This window comes from Phyllobates terribilis, unplaced genomic scaffold (assembly GCF_046119375.1).
Source record: "Phyllobates terribilis strain yellow unplaced genomic scaffold, ASM4611937v1 Scaffold_12__6_contigs__length_324123572, whole genome shotgun sequence".
NCBI classification, from domain to species: domain Eukaryota; kingdom Metazoa; phylum Chordata; class Amphibia; order Anura; family Dendrobatidae; genus Phyllobates; species Phyllobates terribilis.
The window spans coordinates 138,027,719-138,055,088 of record NW_027362772.1 but is presented as its reverse complement, the minus strand read 5'-3'; the positions used below and the strand labels follow the sequence as shown (position 1 = coordinate 138,055,088).

General features: G+C 49.2%; 1 protein-coding gene across 2 annotated transcripts in view; it reads left to right on the top strand.

The window, feature by feature from the left end:
- ODAD1 (outer dynein arm docking complex subunit 1) overlaps nucleotides 1-27,370 on the top strand; it is a 288,579-nt gene that overhangs the window by 41,528 nt on the left and 219,681 nt on the right. For both annotated transcript variants that reach the window (XM_073657770.1, XM_073657769.1), the window contains exon 4: nucleotides 25,990-26,179. In XM_073657770.1, coding sequence (XP_073513871.1) covers nucleotides 25,990-26,179 — 190 coding nt within the window. The remainder of the gene's footprint in view (nucleotides 1-25,989; nucleotides 26,180-27,370) is intronic.

Below are 27,370 nucleotides of genomic sequence, written 5' to 3'. Positions count from 1 at the left end.
AGACTGGTGTGTGATGTCCCCACGCATTGGAACTCTACACTGCAGATGTTGGGAAGGATTTGTGAGCAGAAGAGGGCAGTTGTTGAGTACCAGCATCAACAAGGTCGTCGGTATTCAGTTCAGACTCCACACATAAGACCTCAGGAGTGGACATGGTGTCAGACATATGTATCATCCTCCAAAACTTTGAGGACTCCACCAAAATGGTGAGCGGCGATGACGCCATAATTAGCGTCACCATCCCGCTTCTCTGTCTTCTGAAACGCTCTCTGCTCAAAATCAAAGAGGATGCATTGCAGGCGGAGCACGATGAGATGGAGCAAGGAACCATACAGGGTGATTACAGACAGCCAAGCCTCATCTCATCCCAACGTGGATTGGGTGACAATGAGGAAGAGGAGGAGGAGGAGGAAAGACAGGAGCTAGTTTCATACACTATAGACGGTACTACCTGCACAGCTGTCATACCGTCTATTCAGCATGGATGACCAGAGGACAGAGAGGAGGAGGAGGAGGAGAGCATGGTCAGTCATCCTCTTGGTGAGGAAACTGAAGTCTTGCCTGTTAGTAGTCTGGCACGCATTGCTGAGTTTATGTTATGCTGCCTTTCCCATGACCCTCGCGTTCTCAAAATTTTGGGTGACAGTCATTACTGGTTGGTGACACTTCTAGACCCAAGCTACAAGGAAAACTTTATATCTCTTATTCCTGAGTGGACAGGTTTACAAAAATGGGGCAGTACCAGAAGGCCCTTGCTGCGGAACTATTAAAAAAATTCCCATCTGAAAACGCTGGTGGCAGAGGGCACACTTTGTTGGACAACCAAGGAGTACAGGCGAGAGAGACACAACTTCAATCCAGCAGAAGCAGGGGAACACTGTCAAAGTTCTGGGAGAGTTTTCTCAGACCCTCCCATCGCACAGGCCCTGAGGCGCCGGGTACTCTCACAACGAGTGCAAAGTATGGGAAGATGCTGAGGGAGTACCTTGCCGACCGTACCAATGATTCCTCTGTGCCTTATAATTATTGGGTATCCAAGCTGGATACGTGGAATGAACTGGCTCTCTATGCCTTGGAGGTCCTGGCCTGCCCTGCCGCCAGCGTTTTATCAGAGCGGATTTTTAGTGCCGCTGGTGGATTTATAACTGATAAGCGCATCCGCCTGTCAACTGAAAATGCTGACAGGCTGCCTCTTATAAAAATGAACAAGGGCTGGATTGGGTCAGACTTCTCAACACCACCGAATGATAGCAGCGTAACATAAACTCAAATCCAGTGTCCTTTCTTGGGACATGCCCATGCACCTTTTCACACCCACACATGGGTATACGCTTCCTGATTTTGTCTATTTGCTCTTGTCCTCCTCCTTCTCCTCATCCACCACCACCATATCACCAGGGTGACCGTGGTCCGTGATGCAACACAAACATAATTTTTTTAAAGGCTGTTTATGATGCCCGTGAAATTTTTTTTTATACAGTATGTTCATGTATACCCCCCAGGGGTAAATGTTTGTCAGCCCATACACTTAGTGCATGGGCATTACAAGTATAGGAGGCCCGCTCCTTTCTATTGGGAACATTTTTTTATGAGACCCTCCTCCACGTCTGTTCCAAGGGGCATTGAAGTGCCTCCAAATATTTGGCAGCCCTTGCATTCAATGCATAGGCCAACACTATGGGAGACTCTGTCCTTTCTAATGGGAATTTGTCGTTACTGTGGCCCTGCTCTGTGTGTCTTTAAATTCTTAGTGGGGTTTTTCATAAAATTGGTCAGCCGTTGGACTCACTGCATACCCTTTAACTGCATAGCAGTCCCTTTCCTGTCTAATGGGAACATGTCGTACCTTGTTACTGTGGCCCTGCTCCGTGTGTCTTTAAATTCTTAGTGGGGTTTTTCCTAAAATTGGTCAGCCGTTGGACTCACTGCATACCCTATAACTGTATAGCAGACCCTCTCCTTTCTAATGGGAACATGTCGTACCTTGTTACTGTGGCCTTGCTCTACGTGTCTTTAAATTCTTAGTGGGGTTTTTCCTAAAATTGGTCAGCCGTTGGACTCACTGCATACCCTATAACTGTATAGCAGACCCTCTCCTTTCTAAGGGGAACATGTCGTACCTTGTTACTGTGGCCCTGCTCTATGTGTCTTCAAATTCTTAGTGGTGTTTTTCCCAAATTTTGGGAGCCCTTGCAGTCACAGCATGGGCATTACCACTATAGGAGACCCGCTGCTTTATAATGGCAACATTTTTTACTGAGACCCTCCTCTATGTCTCTTCAAAGGGGTATTGGGTTGCGTCCAAATGTTTGGCAGCCCTTGCAGTCACTGGATATGCAATGACAGTATAGGAGACCCACTTGTTAATAATGGGAACAACAAAGCATAGCCGACTGATGGCTCTCTAACAATAGCTAGGGCCAACTGCTGGCCTTTTAAGAATAGTAAGGGCCGTGTGATGTCCCTGTAAAAATAGGCTTTATGACTTTCAGAGTCCCTCCATCATAAATAAAAAAGGATGTGTCTGATGATGTGTCACACACCACATTGCTAGCTAAGGTTGTAAAATGTTAAAATGACATTTCCCGGTGAATGCATTTGTCTTTAAAATTAACGTAAAAAAACAAAACAATAGGATCTTTCTTTAGTATAAAAAACAGCGTCACAAATTAAACCTCAATGTAATCACATTGTTCAGCTCATGCACCTCCTCCTCCATCTCCGAAATGATCACATCAGTCACAAGCTGACAGTGTGGCGCCCCTGAGGGTTCGGTCGCCACAGAGGTACTGCACCTCACCCAGAGGTGTGGTGTCTCCCTTCTCTCAGGTAAGAAGGGAGTGCTACACGGAACCCCAACACCTACATCCAACACTACCCAAGGCCAGCAGGAGGGGCAAGACCCAATGTAGTCTTCTGCTGAGCCCTGACCCTGGCTGGGGTGGGGGGTACCCAAAGGTAGGGGGAACCAGTAGTGGGAGTGGGTGGAGGAAGTAGTTTAGGGGAGCACTCATATAGTGGATATATAAAAGGTAGACATCTTAAGATAGCGGGGAGAGTTGAGTAGTGTGGTTCAGAGGAACCGTCTGGGAGCAGAGTCTCTGTAGGAGCTCTGCTCCACTACAAGGGCCCAGGACAGAGGCCCAGGAGGGGAGCAGGGAGTAGGCTCCGTTCGACAGAAGGAATCCTAGGGGAGTATGGCGAGTGCAGGTGGCACCCGTACACCCCGAACCTGCCAAGTGTCAGGAGGATCTAGGCCGCAAGAAGGTGACCGGCCCCTGGCCCAGTCGTGCAGCTTCAAGCCTCGGCTGGAAAAACCGGAGGCTTCTGACTTCTATAGCCAGGAGCCAAACCCCCACTTCAATCCAAGTAAGGTCAAGCAGGTCTATGCAACTCCGACGGACAGGGGGGACCTCGCAGCACCCGAATAGGATTCACAGTGGGAAGCGCAGGGCAGGAGGGAGTAAGACCCAGCGTGAAGTCGGTCTAGAGAGGTACATAAGAAAGTGGGGTTCCGCCAGGTACACCCGAACGGCCTGAGGAAGGACTGAACTCCTGCCCGGTGAACGCAGTGTGACGCGGGACGCTTGCACCAATACAGTGCACCTGTGGACTGTCTAAGAACTGTGAGTAAATCTTGGATGAGTGCACTGAGCTGCCTCCGCTCCTTTATTTCGCCGGTGCCATTTCTCTCCCTGCACTACAATGCCCAGCGCACCTCCGTTTGTCTACACTGCCCTGAGGCCTGCTCCACCTGTGGGGAGCCATTCCATCTCAAGCTGCCCTAACACCTGCCTCAGAGGACTGTCGCAGCGCTGGTGATCCTCACCAGACACCACAGGTGGCGTCACGACAAAACCCCTATAAATATCCCCCCCTTTTGAGTGACCGCCCTGGGCCATGGACCGGGCCAGCCACCGTGATATCCCCTATACAGGCAACCAGAGGCCCGGCTGCCGAGTACCCCACGGCCCTGGGGGTGCGTCAACAGCACTGCAGCACTGCCTTGGCCAAGCGGCAACAGGCTGTGCTGAAGATAACATGCTTAATGCTTAATTGACAAACCGCCCAGCGCTGCAGAGTTGTTGAAAGCTGAAACACAGCAGCCTGATCTGTGGCTCTCACCGCTGAACATACAGCCAGGCATGGTCGTGTGTGACAATGGGTGGAACCTGGTGACGGAGAAATGACAGCCGGGGTAGATACGGTTTCCCTCTATGCCAGTCCTTTCACCGAACTAAAGAATATGGCTGTGGTGAAATACAACTCCCACTGAGAAGCTGTTTCAGATTGAAAAACATTGTGCCCACCAGAGGATTTGATTCTGAGTGCTAACCTTTCTCCCCCGCTCAAGAGCCCCATAGCAGCTGCAAAGTTAGCGCTATCATGAACTCTCCTGAGGTAGAAGCCAAGGCACACCAGAGGATTCTCTGGTGGGACCGTCCAACCCTGCCGTGAAGCAGTCCTGGCTAAGAAAAGTGTGTGGGAAGGTTCCCGGACACTCTATGGCTGCTTTTTTACTAAGGAGGAAACACACGCAAACACGGGGAGAACATACAAAGTCCTTGCAGATGTTGTCCTTGCTGGGATTTGAACCCAGGATCCCAGCGCTGCAAGGCTTCAGTGCTAACCACTGATCCAATGTGCTGCCGTTCACCCTCTAATATCTAACAGGCTGGAGAAACTTGCACCTACTGCCACTCTATCTTCAACTCCTTTGTGAGAAAATGTATTTGTGCACCCACTCAGTCTACCAAATAAAATTCCTGAGAAGGAAATTGGGGATGGCTTTGCTACTTGTACTGGGGGCAGTGCTAATACCATGGCGTCGTACCATAGTTTGTTGGAAATATTCCAGGCTGGTAGGAGGCAAGCAAATTTCCACAGAAAAGTACCAGCAGTAATGTTCAGGCCACATTTCAAGTTCAAGCAGCTTTAGAGGACTTCGTGGGAGAAATGACACGCAGGGTAGATACGGTTTCTCTCTATGCCAGTCCTTTCACCGAGCTAAATACAACTCTCAGTAAAAAAGTTGTGGACTGGCTCCGTACCATCCCTGGCCCCATTCACCTGTCCACGTGTTTGTGGTTAGGCGGTACTTCCCAATAAGTGTACTGGGCAGGGCACGGGTAATTTTGTGGGACCCATGCTTGTGGAAGGCGGAGGCGATACCGGGAAATATAGTGGCGGCTGTGGACCGAGTATGGACACCCGGCCGCCGCCGGCATGAGGTTATGAAAAGCTTCCGCCTTCACCAGCTTAAAAGGCCATATTTCAAGTGCAAAGAGCTGCCCAGAAATCTGTCAGTTTAGTGTTGCGGCCTGTGGTGGGTAGGTGGCTGGCTGCATACTTGCACTTGCATTCCAAGTAACAGAAAACTAAGCAGATGGTGGCCTCTATCATCATCATGGCCTCACCTCGGCACTATGAACTCTCCTGAAGGAGAAGCCAGGGCCCGCCGGAGGAGTCTCCAGTTCTCTGGTGGGCCCAACCCTGCCGAAAAGCAGCCCTGGCTAAGAAAAGTGTAGGGGAAGGTTCCCGGACACTCTATGGCTGCTTTTTAAATGTGGATCAGCCATGCTTATGCATGTTATTTCTCAAAACACCGTACAGATCAGGCCATTGTCCAACTCTGTATTGAAGATATTAAATGCGCAAAGAAAGATGTGTGTGTGTGTCTAAGCACCACCAACAAGTGCGAGTTGCTGTTGGATGGGCTGTCATTGCTTCTGCAACAAGCTCAATTACAGAACTTACTGGGAGAAATGACACGCAGAGTACATACAGTTTCCCTCTATGCCAGTCCTTTCACCGAGCTAAATACAACTCTTAGCAAAAAAAGTTGTGGACTGGCTCCGTACCGTCCCTGGCCAGATTCACCTGTCCACGTGTTTGTGGTTAGGTGGTCCTTCCCAGTAAGTGCACTGGGGAGGGCACGGGTAATGTTGTGGGACCCGTGCTTGTGGAAGGCGGAGGCGATACCGGAAAATATAGTGGCGGCTGTGGACCGAGTATGGACACCCGGCCGCCGCCGGCATGAGGTTGTGAAAAGCTTCCGCCTCCACAAGCCTAAAAGGCCACTTTTCAAGTGCAAGCAGCTGTCAAAAATTTGGCAGTATAGTATTGCAGCCTATGGGTGAGTGGTTGGCTGCATACTTGCGCTTGCATTCCAAGGAATGGGGTAGGGACAACTGAATGCTGCAGTGAGACAAGGACGTGGACGGTGATTGTTGCAAGTCTGCAACGACAGGTGCATGGCGGGAGGCATCTTCGCATGCGCCAAGGATCACTTATGATGGACACACTTTTAGGCAGTGACCTGGGAGTCAGAGATGCTTCCAGAGGTCTTCCCCATGCTGTTCCCATGTCTTTTCAGCACTGTATGCATGTGTCTGATGATGTGTCACACACCACATGGCCAGATAAGGTTGTAAAATGTTAAAATGACATTTCCCAGTGAATGTATTTGTCTTGGATGAAAGCAATTCAAAAGTGCAAAAACGCATCAAAAACGCTACGTGTGAACATAGCCCAAGTTATGGAGGAGTAGTTTTGTTTTTGGTAATTTATTTTGCCTTATATACAAGTCATTACTAGTGTTGAGCCACCCCCGTAGTGTTCGAGTTCGGTTCGGTTCGTCGAACACCCGTGTGTTCGCCGAACTGTTCGTCGAACTGTTCGTCGAACACCTTCGAACACCGTTAAAACCAATGGCAGGTAAACAAAAACACATAGAAACACATAGAAAACACCTTCAAAGGTGTCCAAAAGCTGACAAACTGCTCAGAAGACACAACTAACACATGGAAAAGTGACAAGTACATATAGTGATGCGAAAAGAAAAGAGGTGGAGGAGTAAAAGGAGGGGGAGACACAGATATAGGCATGTCATGCCCTTCTAAAATCCAAAAAGTGAGAAGCCGAGACGGCCAGTCCGCTCCTGCCCGTGCCACCTCCGTGTCGCCGGGTTTGTGCCAGAGCCGCGGTGAACCCTGACGGCCAGCCCCCCTCTCCCAATACTGGTGCCTGTCCGCTGGTGGGTCGAGAGAGCCCCCCTGTGGTGGAGGCAGCTCTAAGCTTTTTAATTTAAATTGTCCCTCTAATTTGAATGAATACACTTTAAATCCATTTACAAGGATCTATTGGAGGGCAAGTCTCATGCCAGCAGCCGCGTAATTCCAGCTCCAGTAGCGTCCACTAAAGCTGCTGCAGTTAAAAAGCTTTTATAAGGATCGAGCTCGGCTGTCCACCGCAAGGCATCCTAGTGCCAGTCCCAGCCCCTATGCCTTGGGGTGCCTCCTGATGCTCTTCACTAAGTATCCCGTGGTCCCGAAGCATTTCCTTTGAAAAAATTAAGTGTCCAAACTACAGGTGGTGTAGCTTGCTTAACAGCCGGGATAATCCGCTGACTAGCAGACACTGCTACTAGGCACAAAGTATTTCCTGGGCTAGATGCAGTTAAAAATTTGTAAGTAGATACTCTCGTTGGATGCTGAGAAAGCATTCCATAGAGTCTCCTGGCACGCCATATATGATTCTCTTAAAAAGCTTGGGGTAGGGGTCTAGGGGACCCTTTTATAGCCAAAATCACGGCCCTGTATCACAATACGTCACCTAGGCTGAAGATAAATGGAACTGTAGCACCGAGGGCTCGGTTGCTACAGACGTATTGCACCTCACCCAGAGGTGTGATATCTCACTCTCAGATAAGGATGGAGTGTGGATCAGGACCCGACACCTGCATGCATTACACCACATTGCCGTGGGGCAGGGCGACCAATATGCCCCTGAGATGGGCACGACAGTCCCTGTCCCTGGCTGGAGTGGGGGGAGGGAACACTGAGGAAGGGGAACCCTGCAGTGCAGGAGCAGGGAGGAAGCAGTTCCTGGGTGCATTGAGAAGGGAGTATAAAAGGTGGGCACCATCTTAGTTCAGTGCAGAGAAGTCTGAGCAGAAGTGGCAGGGAGCAGGGGCTCTGCATGAGCTCTGCTCCGGAGGCGGGCCTAGTAACAGAGGCCCAGGCCTGCAAGAGGGAGAAGGAAGGAAGAGGAGCGGAGAAGGCTCCAGGAACGAGGAATGAAGGGATCCCAGGGGTGTGGACGGGCGAGTCGCCACCGCACGCCCGAATCCACCTGCGTGGAGTGGTCAGGCCAAAGGGGGAGACCGGTCCCCGAACTAGTGGAGGCAGGAAACGACCCTCAGCTAGAAACCGGAGGCTCTGACATTTTATGTGGCGCAGCCCCTTGCTCCACCCGCTAGGAAGGCACCACATAGGGTCAGGGAAACTGGCGCCAAGTTTACCAAGAGGAGGCCCGAGGCAGCCGGACAGAAGTGTTGGTAAGAAAGGCCAGACAAAGGACACACAAAGGGGGTCCTGTGAAGCGCTCCAAAGTTATCTGGGAGTTGTCTGAGCCCCTCACCTGGTGAGCACAGTACGACGTGGGCAGCCGTTACCTGCAGACGTGGTCTGGATAATAAGAACTGTGAGTAAAGGCCCTGAACTGCATCACTGACTCCGTGTCGTTACTGCTGCTGCCCTGCACCATCACCCCCATCCTCCGCATACACTGCCCTGAGGCTATACTCCTCCCTTGGGGAGTTATGCTACGCTCTGCTGCACCCACAACACCAGCCTTAGCGGTCTGCCCTGTAGCGGCGGTTCACTCTGACCGCAATCCACGGGTGGCGTAGTCGGACATTTAAACATCAAAACCACATAAATAGTTCCGCCACTGGTTTGACCGCCCTGAGCCACGGAACCGGATCGCCGCCACGAAGACTACAACCACCAGCATCCACCAAAAAAGGGTCCGGCTCCGGGTGTCCCAAGGCCCAGGGGGTGCGTCAGAACATTTTCATCACCTTTCACAATCACCAATGGGACAAGGCAGGGATGTCCTCTGTCCCCTCTCTTATACATCCTAGTGACGGAGCACCTGCTCTCATCAATTCGCCATAACCCCAATATTAGGTGGATTGAGGTGGGAGGCACCGAGTACAAGTGCTCTCTATTTGCTGATGATGTCCTAGTATATATCACTCAATCACATATATCCATCCCTGCTGTTATGGCTGAAATAGATCACTTTGTTACATGGTAAAATTTTAAAATCAATGCAGCGAAGTCTGAGGCCCTCGATGTCTCCCTCCCTAAATCCATATAGGATTCCATCCAGTCCAACTTTCCCTTTGCCTGGCCCTCACAGGGTATCAAATACTTAGGAATTCCTATTCATAGAGACCTCTCTCATCTATGTTATCTTAATTTTGGGCCCTTTATTGAACAATTCCATACAGACCACGGTTGGCAAGTTAGAACTGTAAGATTCACTACGTGAACCACTGGTGTTTTGTGGAAAAGCACATGTACACCGCGTTCCAAATTATTATGCAAAAAGTGTTTAGGAGTGATAAGGGAAGAATTTGTTTGTTTGTCAGTTAAACTCATTGATGGTGATGTGTGTCAGGGCTCTTTATATCACTGTAAGCAATTGCAGACACCTGTGCTAATTAGTTTGGCAGGTGTGTCCAATGAAAGGCAAGACTACTTAAGAAGGCTCTCTCACATTATTAAGCAGCCTACATTTTCTGCCAAAATGGGAAAGAAAAAGGATGTGTCGGCTGCTGAGAAGCAACAAATTGTGGAGTGTTTAGGTCAAGGCATGACTACAATCAACATTGTGCGATGATCAGGATGAAGTGTCTTGGCAATCAAGAAGTATGTAGCTGATTCACAGCACACACGTGTGCGTGCTGATAAGGGCAAATTGAGGACTCTTTCCTACAGGCAATTACGTCAGGTTGAAAGAGCAGCGGCAAAAAAGCCTTGTCATAGCAGCAGACAAGTTTTTGAAGCTGCTTGTGTCTCCAACGTCCCCCGAACAACAAGATGCAGGGTCCTTCAGAGGTTTGCAGCTGTGCATACGCCATCCTGTCGACCTCCTCTATCCACTTCACACAAGCAGAAACGGCTCCAGTGGGCCAAACATTACATGAAGACTGATTTCAAAACTGTTTTGTTCACGGATGAGTGCCGTGCAGCGCTCGATGGTCCAGATGAATGGAGTGGAGGATGGCTGGTTGATGGACACCCCACGCAAACACGGCTACAGCGCCAACAAGGAGGAGGTGGAGTAATGTTTTGGGCTGGAATCATGGGGAGAGAGATTGTCGGCCCCTTTAGGATCCCTGAAGGCGCTAAAGATGAACTCCATAATGTATGTGGATTTTCTCAAACAGCACTTCCTGCCATGGTTCAAGAAGAAGAACCGTGTATTTCACAGCAAGATCATTTTTCTGCATGATAATGCACCATCTCATGCTGCACATAAAACATCTGCATCTCTGGCTGATATGGGCATAAAAGGGGACAAACTTATGGTGTGACCCCCATGCTCCCCTGACCTCTACCCCATTCAGAACCTTTGGAGCATCATTAAAAGGAGTGTCTATGATGGCGGGAGGCAGTTCACATCTAAGCAACAGCTCTGGGAGGGTATTCTGTCCTCATGCAAAACAATTGAAGCAGAAACCATCCAAAACCTGACAAATTCAATGGACGAGAGAGTTCAGAAGCTCCTTTCGAACAAGGGGTCCTATGTGAAAATGTAACATCACCTAGAATAAAGTTTTGAGTTGAAAACTGTTTGATTTCAGTTTCTAACAACCTGCTAATGCTTATAATTTCAAAAATGACCATTTTTTTGGTCTTTATTAAAATGAAAAGGTTGATCGAAAAGTTTGGGGGATCTAAGAGTGTGGCAACCCAGTAGTCATGATTACTTCGAATTCTGACAATATGAGGGTCATGCTGCAGGTAGTGCAGCAAGAAGGCACTTATGTGTCTTGCGCATCTCGGAGCCCCAAAATTATTTTCCGGGCTAGATGCAGCTAAAAATTATTTTTAATTTTAAATCTGGTGAAGCTTATTATAGATGGCCTAATAGGATCAGTGCTGCACACTGCTACAAAGCCCAAATTATTTTCCAGTCAAGATACAGATAAACATGATTAGTAATTTGAAAGCTTAAAACGGTTGGTAGGGTGATTTTAACCAATCATCAAGCTTTTACTCTCCCCAGGATGACACAGGGGTAGAAAAGTCGTTTCGGATCCATGATTTGTTCATCTTTATGAACGTGAGTCTGTCTACATTATCAGTGGAGAGCCGCGTGCGCTTATCTGTCAGCACACCACCAGCAGCGCTGAACACACGTTCAGACAGAACGCTGGCTGCGGGGCATGACAAGATCTCCAAGGCGTAAGTGGCTAGCTCCGGCCATTTATCCAGATTGGAAGCCCAAAAAGAGCAAGGGTCCAGTGACACAGTCGTGGCTTCAATGTTTACTTGGAGATACTCCAAAAACCATCGTCTCTAGGCGTTGACTATGTGTCAGACTTCTTGTCTCCTGTGGCCTTGCAAAGGATGGGCTAAAAAAGTGGTGAAATGATTCCGCAAAATTGATGTTACCAGCAGATACTGTGGTTCTGTTACGGTTTGAGTGCTGAACACTTGACGGTCCCACGGTTGGCAAGTTGGAACTGTGAGATTCACTACGTGCACCACTGGTATTTTGTGGAAAAGCACATGTAAGATTCTGCAACAGTCTCTGCTGATACTCCTGCATGCGTGCATCCCTTTCTATGGCAGGAATAATTTCTGCAAATTTACTTTTGTACCGGGGATCTAACAGTGTGGCAACCCAGTAGTCAGGATTATTTCTAATTCTCACAATTCGAGGGTCATGTTGCAGGTAGTGCAGCAAGAAGGCACTCATGTGTGTTGCGCATCCAGGAGCACCAAGTCCCTGTTGTGTTGGTGGCGAGGTAACAATCATGCTTCCTTCCTCTGTCCTCTCCCCCCAACCTCGCACAACAGAAATGTGATCAAGGTCTCCCTCATCTGATGAGTCTTCCATCAGTTCGTCCTCCACTTCTTCCTGGGCTCCTGCACCTTCCTCACTAGTTTGGCTGCTACCATGCGCCCTGGTAAAATCATCTCCCCCACCCTCACATGCCTGCCGCCCTGGTGCTGCCGACCGTCTGGACCTTGCAGATGTTAGCCCTTCCGCATACAACTCCTCCTCCTCTACTTCCTCCACCTCCTCTTGTGCCACCACCTGACTTCGAATTCTGTTTAACATGTGCTCCAGCATGTAAATCACCGGAATAGTCATGCTGATAATGGTATCGTCAGCACTAAACATCTTCGTCGCCATTTCAAAACTGTGCAGAAGGGTGCATAGGTCCCTGATCTGAGACCACTCCTCCAGCGTGATTTGCCCCACCTCTGAATCTCGTTGGCCCAGGCTATACGTCAGAACGTATTGCACCAGGGCTTGTCGGTGCTGCCACAGTCGCTGCAACATGTGCAGAGTTGAATTCCACCGGGTAGGCACATCGCATTTTAGCCGGTGAAGTGGCAGGCCCAACGACTTCTGTAGAGATGTAAGTCGCTGAGCTGCGGGATGCGAACGGCGGAAGTGAGCACACAGCGACCGTGCCCTCTGCAGAAGGCCATCTAGTCTGGGATAGTGGGCTAAAAATTGCTGGACAACCAGGTTCAACACGTGAGCCATACAAGGCACGTGTGTGACATTGCCCCGGCGAAGGGCCGCACCCAGGTTTGCAGCATTGTCGCACACGGCCTTCCCTGGTTTCAGGTCCAGTGGAGACAACCATTCATGAAATTGGTTCTCCAGAGCTGACCACAACTCCTCAGCTGTGTGACTCACATTTCCCAGACATTTCAATGTAAAAACCGCCTGATGACGTTGAGCCCTACTGCCAGCATAGTAAGGAGGTGTGCAAGATCCCATCTGCGCAGTTAGAAAGCTTGTGGCATGACCAGACAGGCTTTGGGTGCAGGTGGAAGACCGAGAGGAGGTTGAGGAGGCAGAAGCAGTGGAGGAAAAATGACATAAAGAGGATTGACGCACAACTCGTGGGGACGGCAAGACTTGGACAGCAGCCCCTTGTCCTGCTGTCACCATAGTTACCCAGTGCCCAGTCAGCGACATGTAACGCCCCTGTCCATGCCTACTCGTCCAAGTGTCTGTGGTGAAATGCACCCTGTCACACACAGAGTTTCTCAAAGAAGCGGTGATGTTGTGTGCGACATGCTGGTGGAGCGCAGGCACACCTTTCTTTGAGAAGTAGTGCCGACTGGGCATCTGGTACTGGGGCACTGCGACGGACATAAGGTCTCGAAAATCCTCTGTGTCCACCAGGCGGAAAGGCAGCATTTCTGTAGCCAAGAGCTTGCAGATGGTGAAATTCAACCTCTTAGCTTTCTCATGGCTAGGAGGAAATGGTCTTTTACTTGTCCACATCTGAGGGACCGAGGGCTGGCTATTGTGCTTAGACGGGGTTGATAAGGGTGTCCCCGGCAAACTGCCGGTCTGTGAGGAAGATGCAGGCGGACATGTTAGGTTGCCTTGATCCAAAGGTGGTGCTATCGATGTCGGACAGCGCTCAAGACCAGCTGGTGTTACCACCTCCAAAGAAAATGATGACCTGCCAATCACGCTGGCTGTTGCGGGTAAAGAGGTGGCAGGTCTGCGCCCCAAAACAGGTGTGACTGCTGTCCCCCCAGTCACAGAGGATGAAGAGGCCGCGGATGCACAAGATATGGCAGACGGTGGTTGGCCCGGCCGGCTAGACCGCATTGTAGCACACTGAGCTTCCCACTGCAACTTATGCTTCATGTCCATGTGCCGGTTCATGCATGAAGTACTCAAACTATGTATTTTTTGGCCTCTACTTAGCTTTTGCTGACAAATGTTACAGATAACACGAGTTGGGTCATCTTTATCGATCTGAAAAAATGCCCAGGCTATGCAAGGCTTAGCACCCATGCGACCTGAAGAGCCACCACGACTTGTGGTGAGAGGCAGAGTTGTGTTTGAGGATGCAGTTGTTGACGTGCTTCCAGTACTACGTCTCTGTCCAGGAAGGCGCAACCTGACCTCGTCGTCACTAGCATCTTCCTCCACCTCCTCTGCTGACCTCATCTCTTGGCTGACTGTGGGTTGACAGTAAGTGGGATCTCCGACCTCATCATCATCACCCTGTGCGTTATCACACCCGTCGTCCTCAGAGCCAACCTGTTCCTGCCCTGACAAAAAACTAAAGTTGTCGCTCCAATCAGGTATTTGAGTCTTATCATCGTCTTCCTCATTGTCTCCACCAACAGGAGTTACAGTTTGGGAATGAGGGTCTACATTATGGTCAGAACCTTCTGCGTCTGGTCCTGGATCCGACTCATAAAGATTCTGGGCATCAGTGCAGATCATTTCCTCGTCTGGATTCACAGAAGCGCTGGAGTCGACCTCTGATTCCCAGGCTATAGTATGAGTAAACAGCTCTGCAGACTCAACCATCTGTTCTACCTCATACTCAGACGGGCAGCTGGAGATTTGGGAGCTGTGAGGAAGCAAGTGCGATTTGGGTGACACCTTTGAGGACTGGAGTATTTGTGATGTTGAAGTTGATGTGGAGGAGAGCCCACTTAAAGGAGCACTTGATATCCGTTGAAGCACCTGCTGTTTTTGTGCCTCATCTGGAATTTGTAGCGATTGGCGTGGCCGTAAGAAAGGGATCTTATCACATTGTCCGCTAAAAGAAGTAGACATTTTAGTTTGGCTGGAAGATGGTCTTTCTTCTGCACCTACCCCACGGACACAACCTTTTTTCCCCTTCCCAACACGCCTATTCCCCTTTCCACCAGCAGCAGGCCTTTTTCCACTCATTTTGGTGGTTAACTAATTCACAACTCTGGAGTTGTTTGCACAAAAAAACAATGGATGGTAACCGAGCAGAGCTGAGTGGCTAAACTGTGGTATTAGGCCAAAACTATTGGCTGGGTTAGATGCAGAAAAAAATTATTTTTAATTTGCAACCTGATGGAGGTCAGTATAGATGGACTAATAGACCAAGTCCCACACACCGCTAGAAGCCCAAATATTTTTCAGAGCTAGATGCAGAAAATTTTTTTATTCAATTTGCAACCTGATGGAGGTCAGTATAGATGGACTAATAGACCAAGTCCCACACACTGCTAGAAGCCCAAATATTTTTTCAGAGCTAGATGCAGAAAAAAATTATTTTTAATTTGCAACCTGATGGAGGTCAGTATAGATGGACTAATAGACCAAGTCCCACACACCGCTAGAAGCCCAAATATTTTTTCAGAGCTAGATGCAGAAAAAAATTATTTTTAATTTGCAACCTGATGGAGGTCAGTATAGATGGACTAATAGACCAAGTCCCACACACCGCTAGAAGCCCAAATATTTTTTCAGAGCTAGATGCAGAAAAAAATTATATTCAATTTGCAACCTGCTGGAGGTCAGTATAGAAGGACTAATAGAACAAGTCCCACACACTGCTAGAAGCCCAAATATTTTTTCAGAGCTAAATGAAGAAAAAAATTATTTTTAATTTGCAACCTGATGGAGGTCAGTATAGATGGACTAATAGACCAAGTCCCACACACTGCTAGAAGCCCAAATATTTTTTCAGAGCTAGATGCAGAAAAAAATTATATTCAGTTTGCAACCTGATGGAGGTCAGTATAGATGGACTAATAGAATGATGCTATGCCCAAAAGATTTTACTTCACTAGGTGCAGTAAAAAAATTGGTATTCTATACACAGGTGGTATATCTTGCAACACAGATAGGCTACTCCACTGACTAACACACTCTGCAATAGGCCAAAAAGGATTAGCTTTGCTAGATTCAGCCAAATGCTGTGAAAAAAACTTGCACAGCACTGCCACAGACCTGCCTGGCAAAAACTGATAGGAACTGATGTAACCTAGTCCTGAAAAGGACTCCAATTACAATTAGTCTTTACTCCCACAATCTATCTATTTAAGAGCACAGACCTGCCTGATAAAAGTCGTAGGAAATGCTGTAACCTAGTCCTTAAAAGGACTGCAATCACAACTATTCCCTACTCCCAAGCTATCTGTAGATTTGTGCGAAAATTGGCTTGAAATTAACAAGGTATAGCGCACACAGCAACAGCGGTGCCGTCTAACACGCAGCTGCAGCAGTGAGAAAATGGTGGCGACGGGGAAAATGGCTTGGTCTTATAGGGCAAGGACATGTGACATACACTGCCAATCACACATGCCCTTGCTTGTGTGAAAAAAAGCACTTCGCTCCGTGTGTGCGCTGCTGATAGGCTGACAGATTGCACCTCCCCACTGCAAATGCGGGAAAGAGAAAAAAAAATGGAGATCTTCATTGTTCCTGCAGAGATCCATCCCCTGCCCCTCCCCCCGCCCCGCTGTACACTCAAACTGCGTATTTACATTAATTTTCATCATTACTGAGAAAAAATCCAGTTATGATTTTGGTGCACGAACAGTTATCGAACATAACCTCGAACAGCCGAATTTTTCTCAAATTGTTCGTGTTCGCCGACCGGCTCGAACACCGCCCAAAACAGCTCGAATTTGAGATTGGCGAACAGTTCGAGTAGAACAACGCTCATCTCTAGTCATTATCCTGGAAAGGATGTTCCTTAACATATTTCCCAGGAAAATCCATTTTGGTTTCATTTTTGTATGTTTTATTGTGAGTCCGTAAAAATGGCTTAATACTCTGATACGTTGCTGACAGCAGTGATCTGGGAGTCAGAGATGCTTCCAGGGGTCTTCCCCATGCTGTTCCCATGTCATTTGAGCACTGTTCCCATCGATTTGGGCAACTTTCAGGCCCTCTGCAGACCGCTGGGGGGATCCGCCTGAAAAATGCTCGAGTTTCCCATAGACTTACATTGGGCTCGTTGCTCGGGTCGAGCACCCTAGTATTCCAATTTGCTTGACCCGAGCAACGAGCACCCGAGCATTTTAGTGCTCGCTCATCACTAATAAGGTATAACCCCTTAGTACAGTATGACGTATATGTCCCTGAGGGTTGGTGTCACCTAGTGTGGAGGGAGCTCAGATTGATGATGGCCACATTGCCGACATCTGTCTCTAAAAGCAATGGACAAAGCTGCTCTAATAGCTGCTGTTAACGATTCAAATGCTGCAATAAATTCCCTGCAATGCAAATGTAGCACCCCGAGGACTCGGCTGCTACAGGGGTATTGCACCTCGAACCAGAGGTGTGGTATTCCACTCCCGGGTAAGGATGGAGTGTGGACCAGGACTCAGTAGGCTGCATGCACCACACACACCCCATTTCCGAGGAACAGACCAACGGTGCTCCCACTAGACAGAGTGCAGGCACGACAGCTTCTGTTCCTGGCTGGAGTGGGGAGGGGGGTGGAAAACCCAGTGGTGTAGGAGCAGATAGGGGTGGGTTTCTGGGCATAGGTAGGAGCCCATTGGTTGCTAGTCACCTGGGCTCGGGTGTCAGAAGGAGGTATATAAGGTGGGCACCATCTTAGAACAGGGTCGAGTTCAGTCCGGTCAGTTCAGAGAGGAGCTCAGCCAGAGAGGGCTGACAGGGAGCTGTGGCTCAGTCTGGGCCCAGCTCCAGAGCCAGGCCTGGAGTAGAGGCCTGAGACAGCAGAGAGGGAGAGAAGAGAAGGAACAGCAAGGAGAGTAAGAAAGGAACTGAAACAGAAAGAGAAAGGAGGCGAGGAACACAGAGGAAGGCCCAGAGACACGAAGGCAGAAGGAACCCCATATTCCCAGAGGAGATACTGGGTGAAGGGTTGGCAGAGCAGGGTACCGGAACCCGAATTGGTGGAGGCGACTAATCCTCAGCCAAAACCGGAGGTTGTCACCACATCTTGGTGCGACCCCTCACAACATCCACCAGAAAGGCATACCGCATAGGGTCAGGGAAACCGGAGAGAGGTTTCACCAACAGAAGGCCCGAGGAAGCTGGACAAAGGTGGGTCACTGGTGAGGACGGCCAGTAGAAAGGAAGAGAGGGGAGCTCTGAACCGCACTCTGGAATTGCCTGGGAGTTGACCGAGTCCCTCACCTGGTGGACGCAGCACGGCTCGGGCGGTCACTGCTGGCCGAAGTGATCTGAACAACAACAGTGAGTAAAGCTTTGGAAACTGCACCACAAGTCTATGTGTTTCATCGCCGCACCAGCACCATCAGTACTGGGACACTCACACCATCACTCCCATCATCTTCCACATTAGCTGCCCTGAGGCAATACTTCTCCCGTGGGGAGTCATCCCATACTCAGCTGCGCAAACAACATCAGCCTCAGCGGTCTGCAGCGCAGCGGCGGTCCCCACTGACCGCAATCCACGGGTGGCGTAGTCGGACACTTATTACCATACAAATAGACTGCCACTGGTTTGACCACCCTGGGCATGGACCGGGTCACTGCCACGGAGAACTACAACCCCCAGCGATCCGGCTCCGGGTATTCCCCCTGCACAGCAGCAGCACAACACAGGCCCAGGGGGCGCGTCAACTTTGGCGTAGTCGGCAGGATCATTACCAACCCGCCACAAACGGGTATTGCGTGCCTGAAGAAAATTGCACATGTACCTTAAAAAGAAGTTTCCCGCCGTCCTTAGTCGTTTCCCGCCATCCGGATCCGATTCCCGCCATCGGACGCCATCTTGGACTGTTTCCCGCCATCTTCATCCGTTTTTCCCGCCCTGGCAGAGCGGACGCCATTATGTGCGCACCAAAGGACAACAAGAAGCCACCTCCCATCGTGGGCCAGGTCCCAGAGTGGCGCCAAAGAAGGAGCCCGCCCCCACCAGCCATGAATGCAGCAATGGAGATGTCCATCAACGTGGGGGGGCTGCCCCTGAAGGTGATTGTCAGCAGATGACCCCAAGACCAAACCCCATGGGGGCGGATAGGAAAGAAAACTGTGGGGTAGGGTGCGCTCTGGATCAGTCTGGACCTGCTGCACCCGGAGATGGAGGGAGCAGAAAACTCCACCAGCACCCTGGCCCGCAGCCTGCTGCAAGCTGAACCACCCTGCAGCCTGACGGAACTGCTGGCCCAGCTGCCTAGAAACCCGGACCGTGCGCGCGCAGCGCTGGAAGATCTGAACAGGAGAATGGTCCGGGCGCAGGGGGATGTGTTTGCCGGGTGGAGAGAGGAGATGGCCCAGCAGCACGGAGGTGACCAACAGAGGACTCCGCCGGGACCGGGCAACGCGCTGACTGCTGGGCGCGGAGAAGAGGGACCGGCAGCTGCAGTTGACGCCGCGGAGGAGGCCACGGAGACTGAGGCAAGTAATGGGGACGCCACCACCCCAAGCCCGGGGAACACCAGCCTGCCCTCACTCTCCGTTGCGGGACCCGAAGCCCCGGGGACCGTACCTGACACCACGCCTCCACCGCCACCAGCTAGGCCTCAGACAGCAAGCACCATCGTCACGCCCCGCCCCGCGCTGTGCCCTCTGAACCCTGGCGCAGTACAGCGTGAAACGTCACAGGCCAGGACGCAAGGCCCAGCACACCCGGGCGCCGCTGCCTCACCAGCGCCCCCTACCTTGGCGGTGCCACCCCCGGGCACGACCGACAAGCGACCGCCGGCCTGGTCGCAAGGCCGAGTGCCCCCGGGCGCTGCCACCCGTCCGAAGCCCATAGTGCCACCCTTGGGCGCGGACCTGTATGCCCAGCATACCAGCCCGGACGGGCTACCCTTTGAATGGCCGCCGGAGTTCGCCAACCCCTGTCTCCGGAAAGAGCGACCCCTGAGTGAGCCTTTGATCCCGGCCCCGGAGCCCGACAACATCGCTCCACCCCTGCCGGAGGATGCCCAGTTTGCATGGGACCCCACTGGTGAGAACCTCATGGGCTTCACCCAGGAGACCCGGGCAGAAGAAGCCCAGCGCCTGGAGTGCTGCCGTCAGCAGCTAGCTACGTATGAGAGAGAGCGGCGGCAGAGGCGCATCAGGGAGCAGCGACTCCAGGCCAGGACCGCGGAGCAGAAGCGCAGGGCCCGACAAGACACCCACGCCATCCGCGGACCCAGAGCCACCGGGACCGTAGTCAAGTTCCAGCTGGAGCATGGCTGGGGCTTCAGCAGAGACCCGGAGGCTGACACCGACGTCTTCGTCACTAGAAGGGACGCTGAAAGCCACCTGCCAGAGGGACATCACGGACGTGACCTGTACCCCGGCGACGTGGTCACCTACACCCGGCACAAGGGCGCAAAGGGACTGTATGCTCTCCATGTCCACCGTCTAACTGAGGAGGAGCTGCGGTACCGCCCAGACATGGACTACCCTGAGGATCCGGACGGGTCTGAAGAGTACAAGGAAGAAGCATCAGGAGGACACCATTATTAGAAAATGGTAAAGTGGAACTGTACATAGTTACCCGTCAGGGTACAAGAACTGTTGCTAATTGAAGTGTGGTCCCCGTTGGGACTAATGTGGAACTGTTTCTTGATAAAAAAAAAAAAGTTTCCTGTGTGCGTGTTACCCCAATATCCTTTACCAGGCTGAGGACTGTGAGCAGCCATTCCCTTATCCCCACTGGCCGAGGACTGAGAGCGGCCAATCCCTTGTAAATAGTTGCGCTTCTTAAAGCGCCCCCTACTGGTTTTATACAGAAACCGCAACGTCTACCTCAGGATTAAATGGACTGTTGCACCTTTTCCTGGTCGCAAGTTGCACAGCGGCCAGAACTCAAGAATGTTCTACTTGAAAAAGTTTTATATTGAAAAGTTTTATATGCTGCTAGAATAATAATACAAATGTTTTATGTGATGTTTTATATGCTAAAAGAGTTCCAGTGGCATTAGCAAGATGTTTTATGAAAAGGAGTACCAGTAACGTTAAAAAGAGAAGAATACCTCCCATAAAGGGATGAGTGAAAAGTTATTGTCTTATATACGAATGCATTCTAAAAACTTGTATGTTTAAATTGTCTTTGCTTTTTTCCAGCCCGAGGATGTGCTGTGATTTACCAGGGGGGAATGTAGCACCCCGAGGACTCGGCTGCTACAGGGGTATTGCACCTCGAACCAGAGGTGTGGTATTCCACTCCCGGGTAAGGATGGAGTGTGGACCAGGACTCAGTAGGCTGCATGCACCACACACACCCCATTTCCGAGGAACAGACCAACGGTGCTCCCACTAGACAGAGTGCAGGCACGACAGCTTCTGTTCTTGGCTGGAGTGGGGAGGGGGGTGGAAAACCCAGTGGTGTAGGAGCAGATAGGGGTGGGTTTCTGGGCATAGGTAGGAGCCCATTGGTTGCTAGTCACTTGGGCTCGGGTGTCAGAAGGAGGTATATAAGGTGGGCACCATCTTAGAACAGGGTCGAGTTCAGTCCGGTCAGTTCAGAGAGGAGCTCAGTCAGAGAGGGCTGACAGGGAGCTGTGGCTCAGTCTGGGCCCAGCTCCAGAGCCAGGCCTGGAGTAGAGGCCTGAGACAGCAGAGAGGGAGAGAAGAGAAGGAACAGCAAGGAGAGTAAGAAAGGAACTGAAACAGAAAGAGAAAGGAGGCGAGGAACACAGAGGAAGGCCCAGAGACACGAAGGCAGAAGGAACCCCATATTCCCAGAGGAGATACTGGGTGAAGGGTTGGCAGAGCAGGGTACCGGAACCCGAATTGGTGGAGGCGACTAATCCTCAGCCAAAACCGGAGGTTGTCACCACATCTTGGTGCGACCCCTCACAACATCCACCAGAAAGGCATACCGCATAGGGTCAGGGAAACCGGAGAGAGGTTTCACCAACAGAAGGCCCGAGGAAGCTGGACAAAGGTGGGTCACTGGTGAGGACGGCCAGTAGAAAGGAAGAGAGGGGAGCTCTGAACCGCACTCTGGAATTGCCTGGGAGTTGACCGAGTCCCTCACCTGGTGGACGCAGCACGGCTCGGGCGGTCACTGCTGGCCGAAGTGATCTGAACAACAACAGTGAGTAAAGCTTTGGAAACTGCACCACAAGTCTATGTGTTTCATCGCCGCACCAGCACCATCAGTACTGGGACACTCACACCATCACTCCCATCATCTTCCACATTAGCTGCCCTGAGGCAATACTTCTCCCGTGGAGAGTCATCCCATACTCAGCTGCGCAAACAACATCAGCCTCAGCGGTCTGCAGCGCAGCGGCGGTCCCCACTGACCGCAATCCACGGGTGGCGTAGTCGGACACTTATTACCATACAAATAGACTGCCACTGGTTTGACCACCCTGGGCACGGACCGGGTCACCGCCACGGAGAACTACAACCCCCAGCGATCCGGCTCCGGGTATTCCCCCTGCACAGCAGCAGCACAACACAGGCCCAGGGGGCGCGTCACAAACAGCTGGGAACCTTCAGCATCCTATCACTGCCATGTTGTTACAAGTTGAGCTTCATAAGCAAACGTAATTTTCACTACTAACTGCAGTACTTTGATTTTACAGTATATAGTATAAGTGATCAGACAATCACAGGTTCAAGTTCCCCAAAAGGGCTAAAAAATAAAGTAAAACTTAAATAAAAAGAAGCTTGTTATAACCCGTGGCAGCGTGTGCTATTATACAAGGCTGACACTTCACCCGTGCAGTGACCATGTGGTGTGAAATGATGTCAAACATATGTGCAGCTGTGATTTACAACACAATATCACATCACATTAACGCAGACCAACTTTGAAACCCCAAAAAAACTATTTTAACTGTATAGATTACCTTATGTAATGCATATAATGTTTTTTGCATAAAAGATACACATAGAGTTCATACATATTATCTTTTATTGAAGTTTAAAGCATAACTCATTCAATTCAATTGTCTGGATAGACAGACTTCTGTTAAGTCGTTTCTCAAATTTGTTATTGGAAAACCTGGTGACAACTGTATTAATAAGTAAGTTGTCAGCACTTTCTCAGACTTTGGAAAGGCAAATATTCATCATTTTCTCAGGTACATCCCAGAATTCAGAGACTTGGTGGTAATTCTATGTGGGTACTGGCTGCCATAATAAATTGTATTTAGGTTACTCAGAGGCATTATTTTTTTTATTTTATGGTAAATTTGAAAAAAGTTGATATTTTGTTCGACAGTGTAGCAAATACCTACTGTAGTATGTCATAAAATCCCCAGGAACATGTTAATTTTCCTAGTCGCTCTCCTAGTGCCAATTATCGCCAAGTGTACTTTGTACGGCCTGTCATCACTCCTGTCTGTCTTCTCAGGAGATACTTTTATGGTGACATAATGGCATCTAGCCCTCAGCAGAACAATGATATTTCATATTACACCTTCTGTAATACTCTTCCTGTTCTTCATATGAGTTCTGCAGATCTTACCGCTGACAGAATGAAAAACTTGAGGCTTTGTCAGGTACCTGCTAAATCTGAATGTCTTGTCATAGATGAAAAAAGGAAGGACACTTAGCTAAAAAAATAAGGAAGCCTCATCCCTGAAGTTTTGCAGCTTAAAGTGTTATAATTGTCTATCTATCTTATCTAGAAAAACAAATCTAGTCAGCACTTCCTATAGAATTAAATGAATACGCCAGATGACGAATGCCGTGGCGTCAATACAGTACTATATACTTTATAGTGAATATAGTCTTAAGCTGGGAAGTTCAGCTCACAGAAATCTCTCCTGGCTTCCCCAAAAATCAGCGCTTATGTATATTCAATGGAACGATATGAGAGAGCCGCTGGTATCTTCCCTGGATACAAAGGTACCGCTTTTTAAAATTCCACTAGACAGATCCTTCTCTCTCCCGACATTACCAGACATGGTGGGAGAGTCAAAATGTCCCCATGCACATCAGATGGTTGGCTGGTTTGGCCGACTTTCATTTAATGTGTTTTCGGGGGTAAAAGAAAACCTTTGACTATGTCAAAAGTGGCCATTTTTGCCCTTATTTTATTCTCACTCCTCCCCTGAGCATGCCTTTTGCTTTGCTTGTTTAATATGGGTCCAGCTATAAGGATCTTTTCATTTAGTGCTAATTATTATGGTCTTTACAAGAGGGCATTGTTCACAGGGTTCTTTGGGGGTGCTTGTTTAGGTTGCTTTGCGTTATTACCCTGTGAGCAATGTCCTCTTGGTAAAGAACAAAAAATTAGTGCTAAACAAAATGGCCCATGTCTCTGGGACTTGAGGGCGGGTTTGAAAAAAGAAAAAAGATTATTCAGGAGAGGAGTGGGAATAAAATAAGAGCAAAAACACTTTCGACCTGGTGACAAGTTTTCTTTAAAGCCTATAAAATGGAAATTGGAAATGGGATACAGCTATTTTTTTATGTGTAGTTTAGTGGATAAGAACCTCCTCACTGGGACGAGCACATTTTAGATTGGTGAGTAGAGTGTTACACTGGTGACTTGCACGGTTAGTGGGCGCTGTCCTACTCACTGCGTTCGCTGCTCCGCTCCTCCCCATGTCTAGCCATCTCGCTGTGTTGCCTCTTGCAGCACTCCTAGCACTGCTGTGTCTTCCTGCTGTCTCCACTTGGCTAAAGGGAGGTGCAGCCAGACTATGCAGGAATTTAACCTGCTGTGTCTTGCAGGGTTTTCCTTTCCTGGCCTATCCCCTGCCAGCAGGAGATATATTAGGAAGCTCCTCCTTCCACTCCTTGTCTGAACTTAGGTTACTAGTTCCAGACCATTTCTAGTTACCTGTCTGGGTGCATTCCTGTTTGACTCTCCTGTTACTGACCCAGCTTGTGTACTTGTTTTGTCTGACCTGTCTGCTCCTGACTTCAGCTTCATTTTCTGAACCTGTGCTGCCCACCACAACCTTGGATTTCCTGACCTCATCTCGGTTTATTCCCTCTGTGCTTTGCATCTGTGCCTCTGACTCTTCAGTGACTGCCCTGGAGTTGCACCTGGTGGCTACCCTAACAGCCCAAGTCTATCCTCTCTATCAGAGGCTCTAGTGAAGACCAGGTTGCCTGTTAGTTACACCCCTCCAGGGTAAGCCCAGCCAGTGGAACAGTGGGTCCACACTCACCTTCACCACATAGTACTAGAGTTAATTATGTGGAATGAAAAAACAACCTTTCCTAATGTACTTAGCTTAGAATTCCACAACCCAAAATGCTACTATACCATGGAGCACAGGTTAGGAAAAAAGCCCTGCTGTTCTACCTAAGGTTCAATTCTGATTTCTGAGACAAACTTTTGAGAAAATGGTGATTTAAAGGGAATCTGTCAGCAGGTTTTTGCCATGTAATCTGAGAACACCATGATGTAGGGACAGAGACCCTGAATTTAGTGATGTGTTACTTACTAGGCTGTATTTTGCTGATTCAATTAGTGTTTTATCAGCAGGAGATTATCACTGCAGGACTAGGTGTCTCACGCCTCTTGGTTCAACCATGCCCACCACCACTGATTAGAAGCTTTTTCTCAATATACATTGTACACAGACAGGTGCCAATCAGTGGTGTGGAAGGGGTTATACACAGCTCAGCATTCTGAGCTCTGCAACATCTGCATCAGAGAAAACTGTTACTGTATCACAACTCCTGCAAAGAGTAAACTAAGTGATACATCTTCTACCTATACATGACACCACCTAAAACTGAGTTTTTTATCAGAAGGAATTTTTTTTTTGCATGTAAACACCACCTCCATTACATTGAAATATGATGTATTTGTTCTCAGTTTTTCGTTCACAAAGAAATTTATAATTTAGTGCCCCAGCAATAGTAACAAGGTATAAATATGGTAATTTAAATTCAACCTAATGTAACATGGTAAGACAGTGATAACTTCCACCAAAGTAGCAGATGTTCTCTAAACATTTCCTTCTCATCACTGATAGATCATGCTTGTCTTCCTGTGCCATACCGAATGCAAAAAACGTTATTTGTTTTGTCTCATCTTTATTCTTTTATTTATTATTACATGTATTTTTGTAAGGTGACCATAGTATCAAATACATAATAATATCAAATACAATCATATTGCATTGTATGCACAGCAAATCTCTACCAGACCTCCATCATGTATTGTCTCACTATGTAAAAATTAATAAATAGTTGTGAGGCTTTACACAACTATATATCTCAAAGTGTCAAAGTCGGGGTATATTGCTACCATAATGATAGTAAAATGAATAACTTTGATGTTTGTAGAGCAGAGATGCATACTCTGGAAAGAGAAAGGGATGAACTGCTGAAGGATTTGAGGATCTCGGAGAGTCGAAGCAACCAGTCCCGTGACCAGGACCATCAGGGAAAGTTGCATTCTTTACTAGAACAAAAGAATGACCTGGATGAGCAGTTGGCCTCTGAGAAGCAAACGATTGCTGATTTGGATCAAGAGGTATGAAAAGATGCTTATAGTCCAGTCTATTTTCCTGCAGGGTTGCTTCAGGCCTCTTTAAAAACTTTTTAGTAAAGTCACCACATTGTCTTTAGTCTCACTGCTCTTCCAGTAAAAAATGCCTTTTTGCTGGTGTTGGTTTTAAAATATTGTTCCTCTAAACATAGAGAATAACTCTTGTTATAATCACAGTCCTGGATCTATATAAGACTTATTTCTTTGCTGACCTTATGCATAGTTATTAGAGGTCACCACTCAGCCTTTTTCTTGCCATCTTATTAAAAAGAACCTGTCATGAGGATTTAATACCCCAAACTAATGGCATGTGTACAAAGGTGCTTTAATGCTGATTGTGTGGCACCCCAGGAGTCCGGATGCCACATTGGCATTGCCTCCCTCACAGGGGGTGATGCCATGCCTAGAAGCAAGGAGGGGTCCCCTTATTAGGTAACAACAGCATCCAACACTTTTCACAGCTCCAGACCAGAAGGGGGAGCTCCTCTCCTTTAAATTGGAGCCTGGAGGCGAGGTTTAGAAATGTCAGTTGGAGTGAGAAAAGTTAGTTGGAGACAGGAGAGTGACGAGGGAGAACCTGGGGAGGGGAGCTGTGACCAAGCTCGCCCCAGAGAAAAGCGCAAGAAACAGGACACCAGAGTCCGTGGTTGTTCGGGTACTAAAGTCCCGACAGCTAAATCTGGAGGGCAGGAGACTGCAGGTCTCCTCGCCCCACCAAACGCCCAGTGGCTCAGCAGCATCCTAGGGCCCAGCGCCGCCACGAAGGAACCACACCTGAAAAGCGCTCGAGCTACCTTCCATACAGGCGAGGAATAGATGTTTGCTGAGGAATGAGGGCCGGAGCATAGCTTTAAGCAGCAGGGCCAAAGAGGATCACGCAGAGGGAAGGCCTACAACTCCACCTGGCGAGGTGGATCCCCAAATTGCTTCTAGGCCGCCTGGATCTCCATCACCAGCTATTACCAGTGCCCCGGTCTGCACCATCAAACCTCAAGTAAAGGTAGAGGAAACCGCCATTCTTGTGTTGTCTGGTCATTATCTGCGCCCTCAGCCCTGCACTACACTGTCCCTGCCGACAACATCTACCTTTTCAAATCACCATATACTGCCCTGGAGCTTAGCTCTGCCCGTGGAGAGCTGAACCAACTCCGCTGCGTCACCATCAGCCCCAGAGGA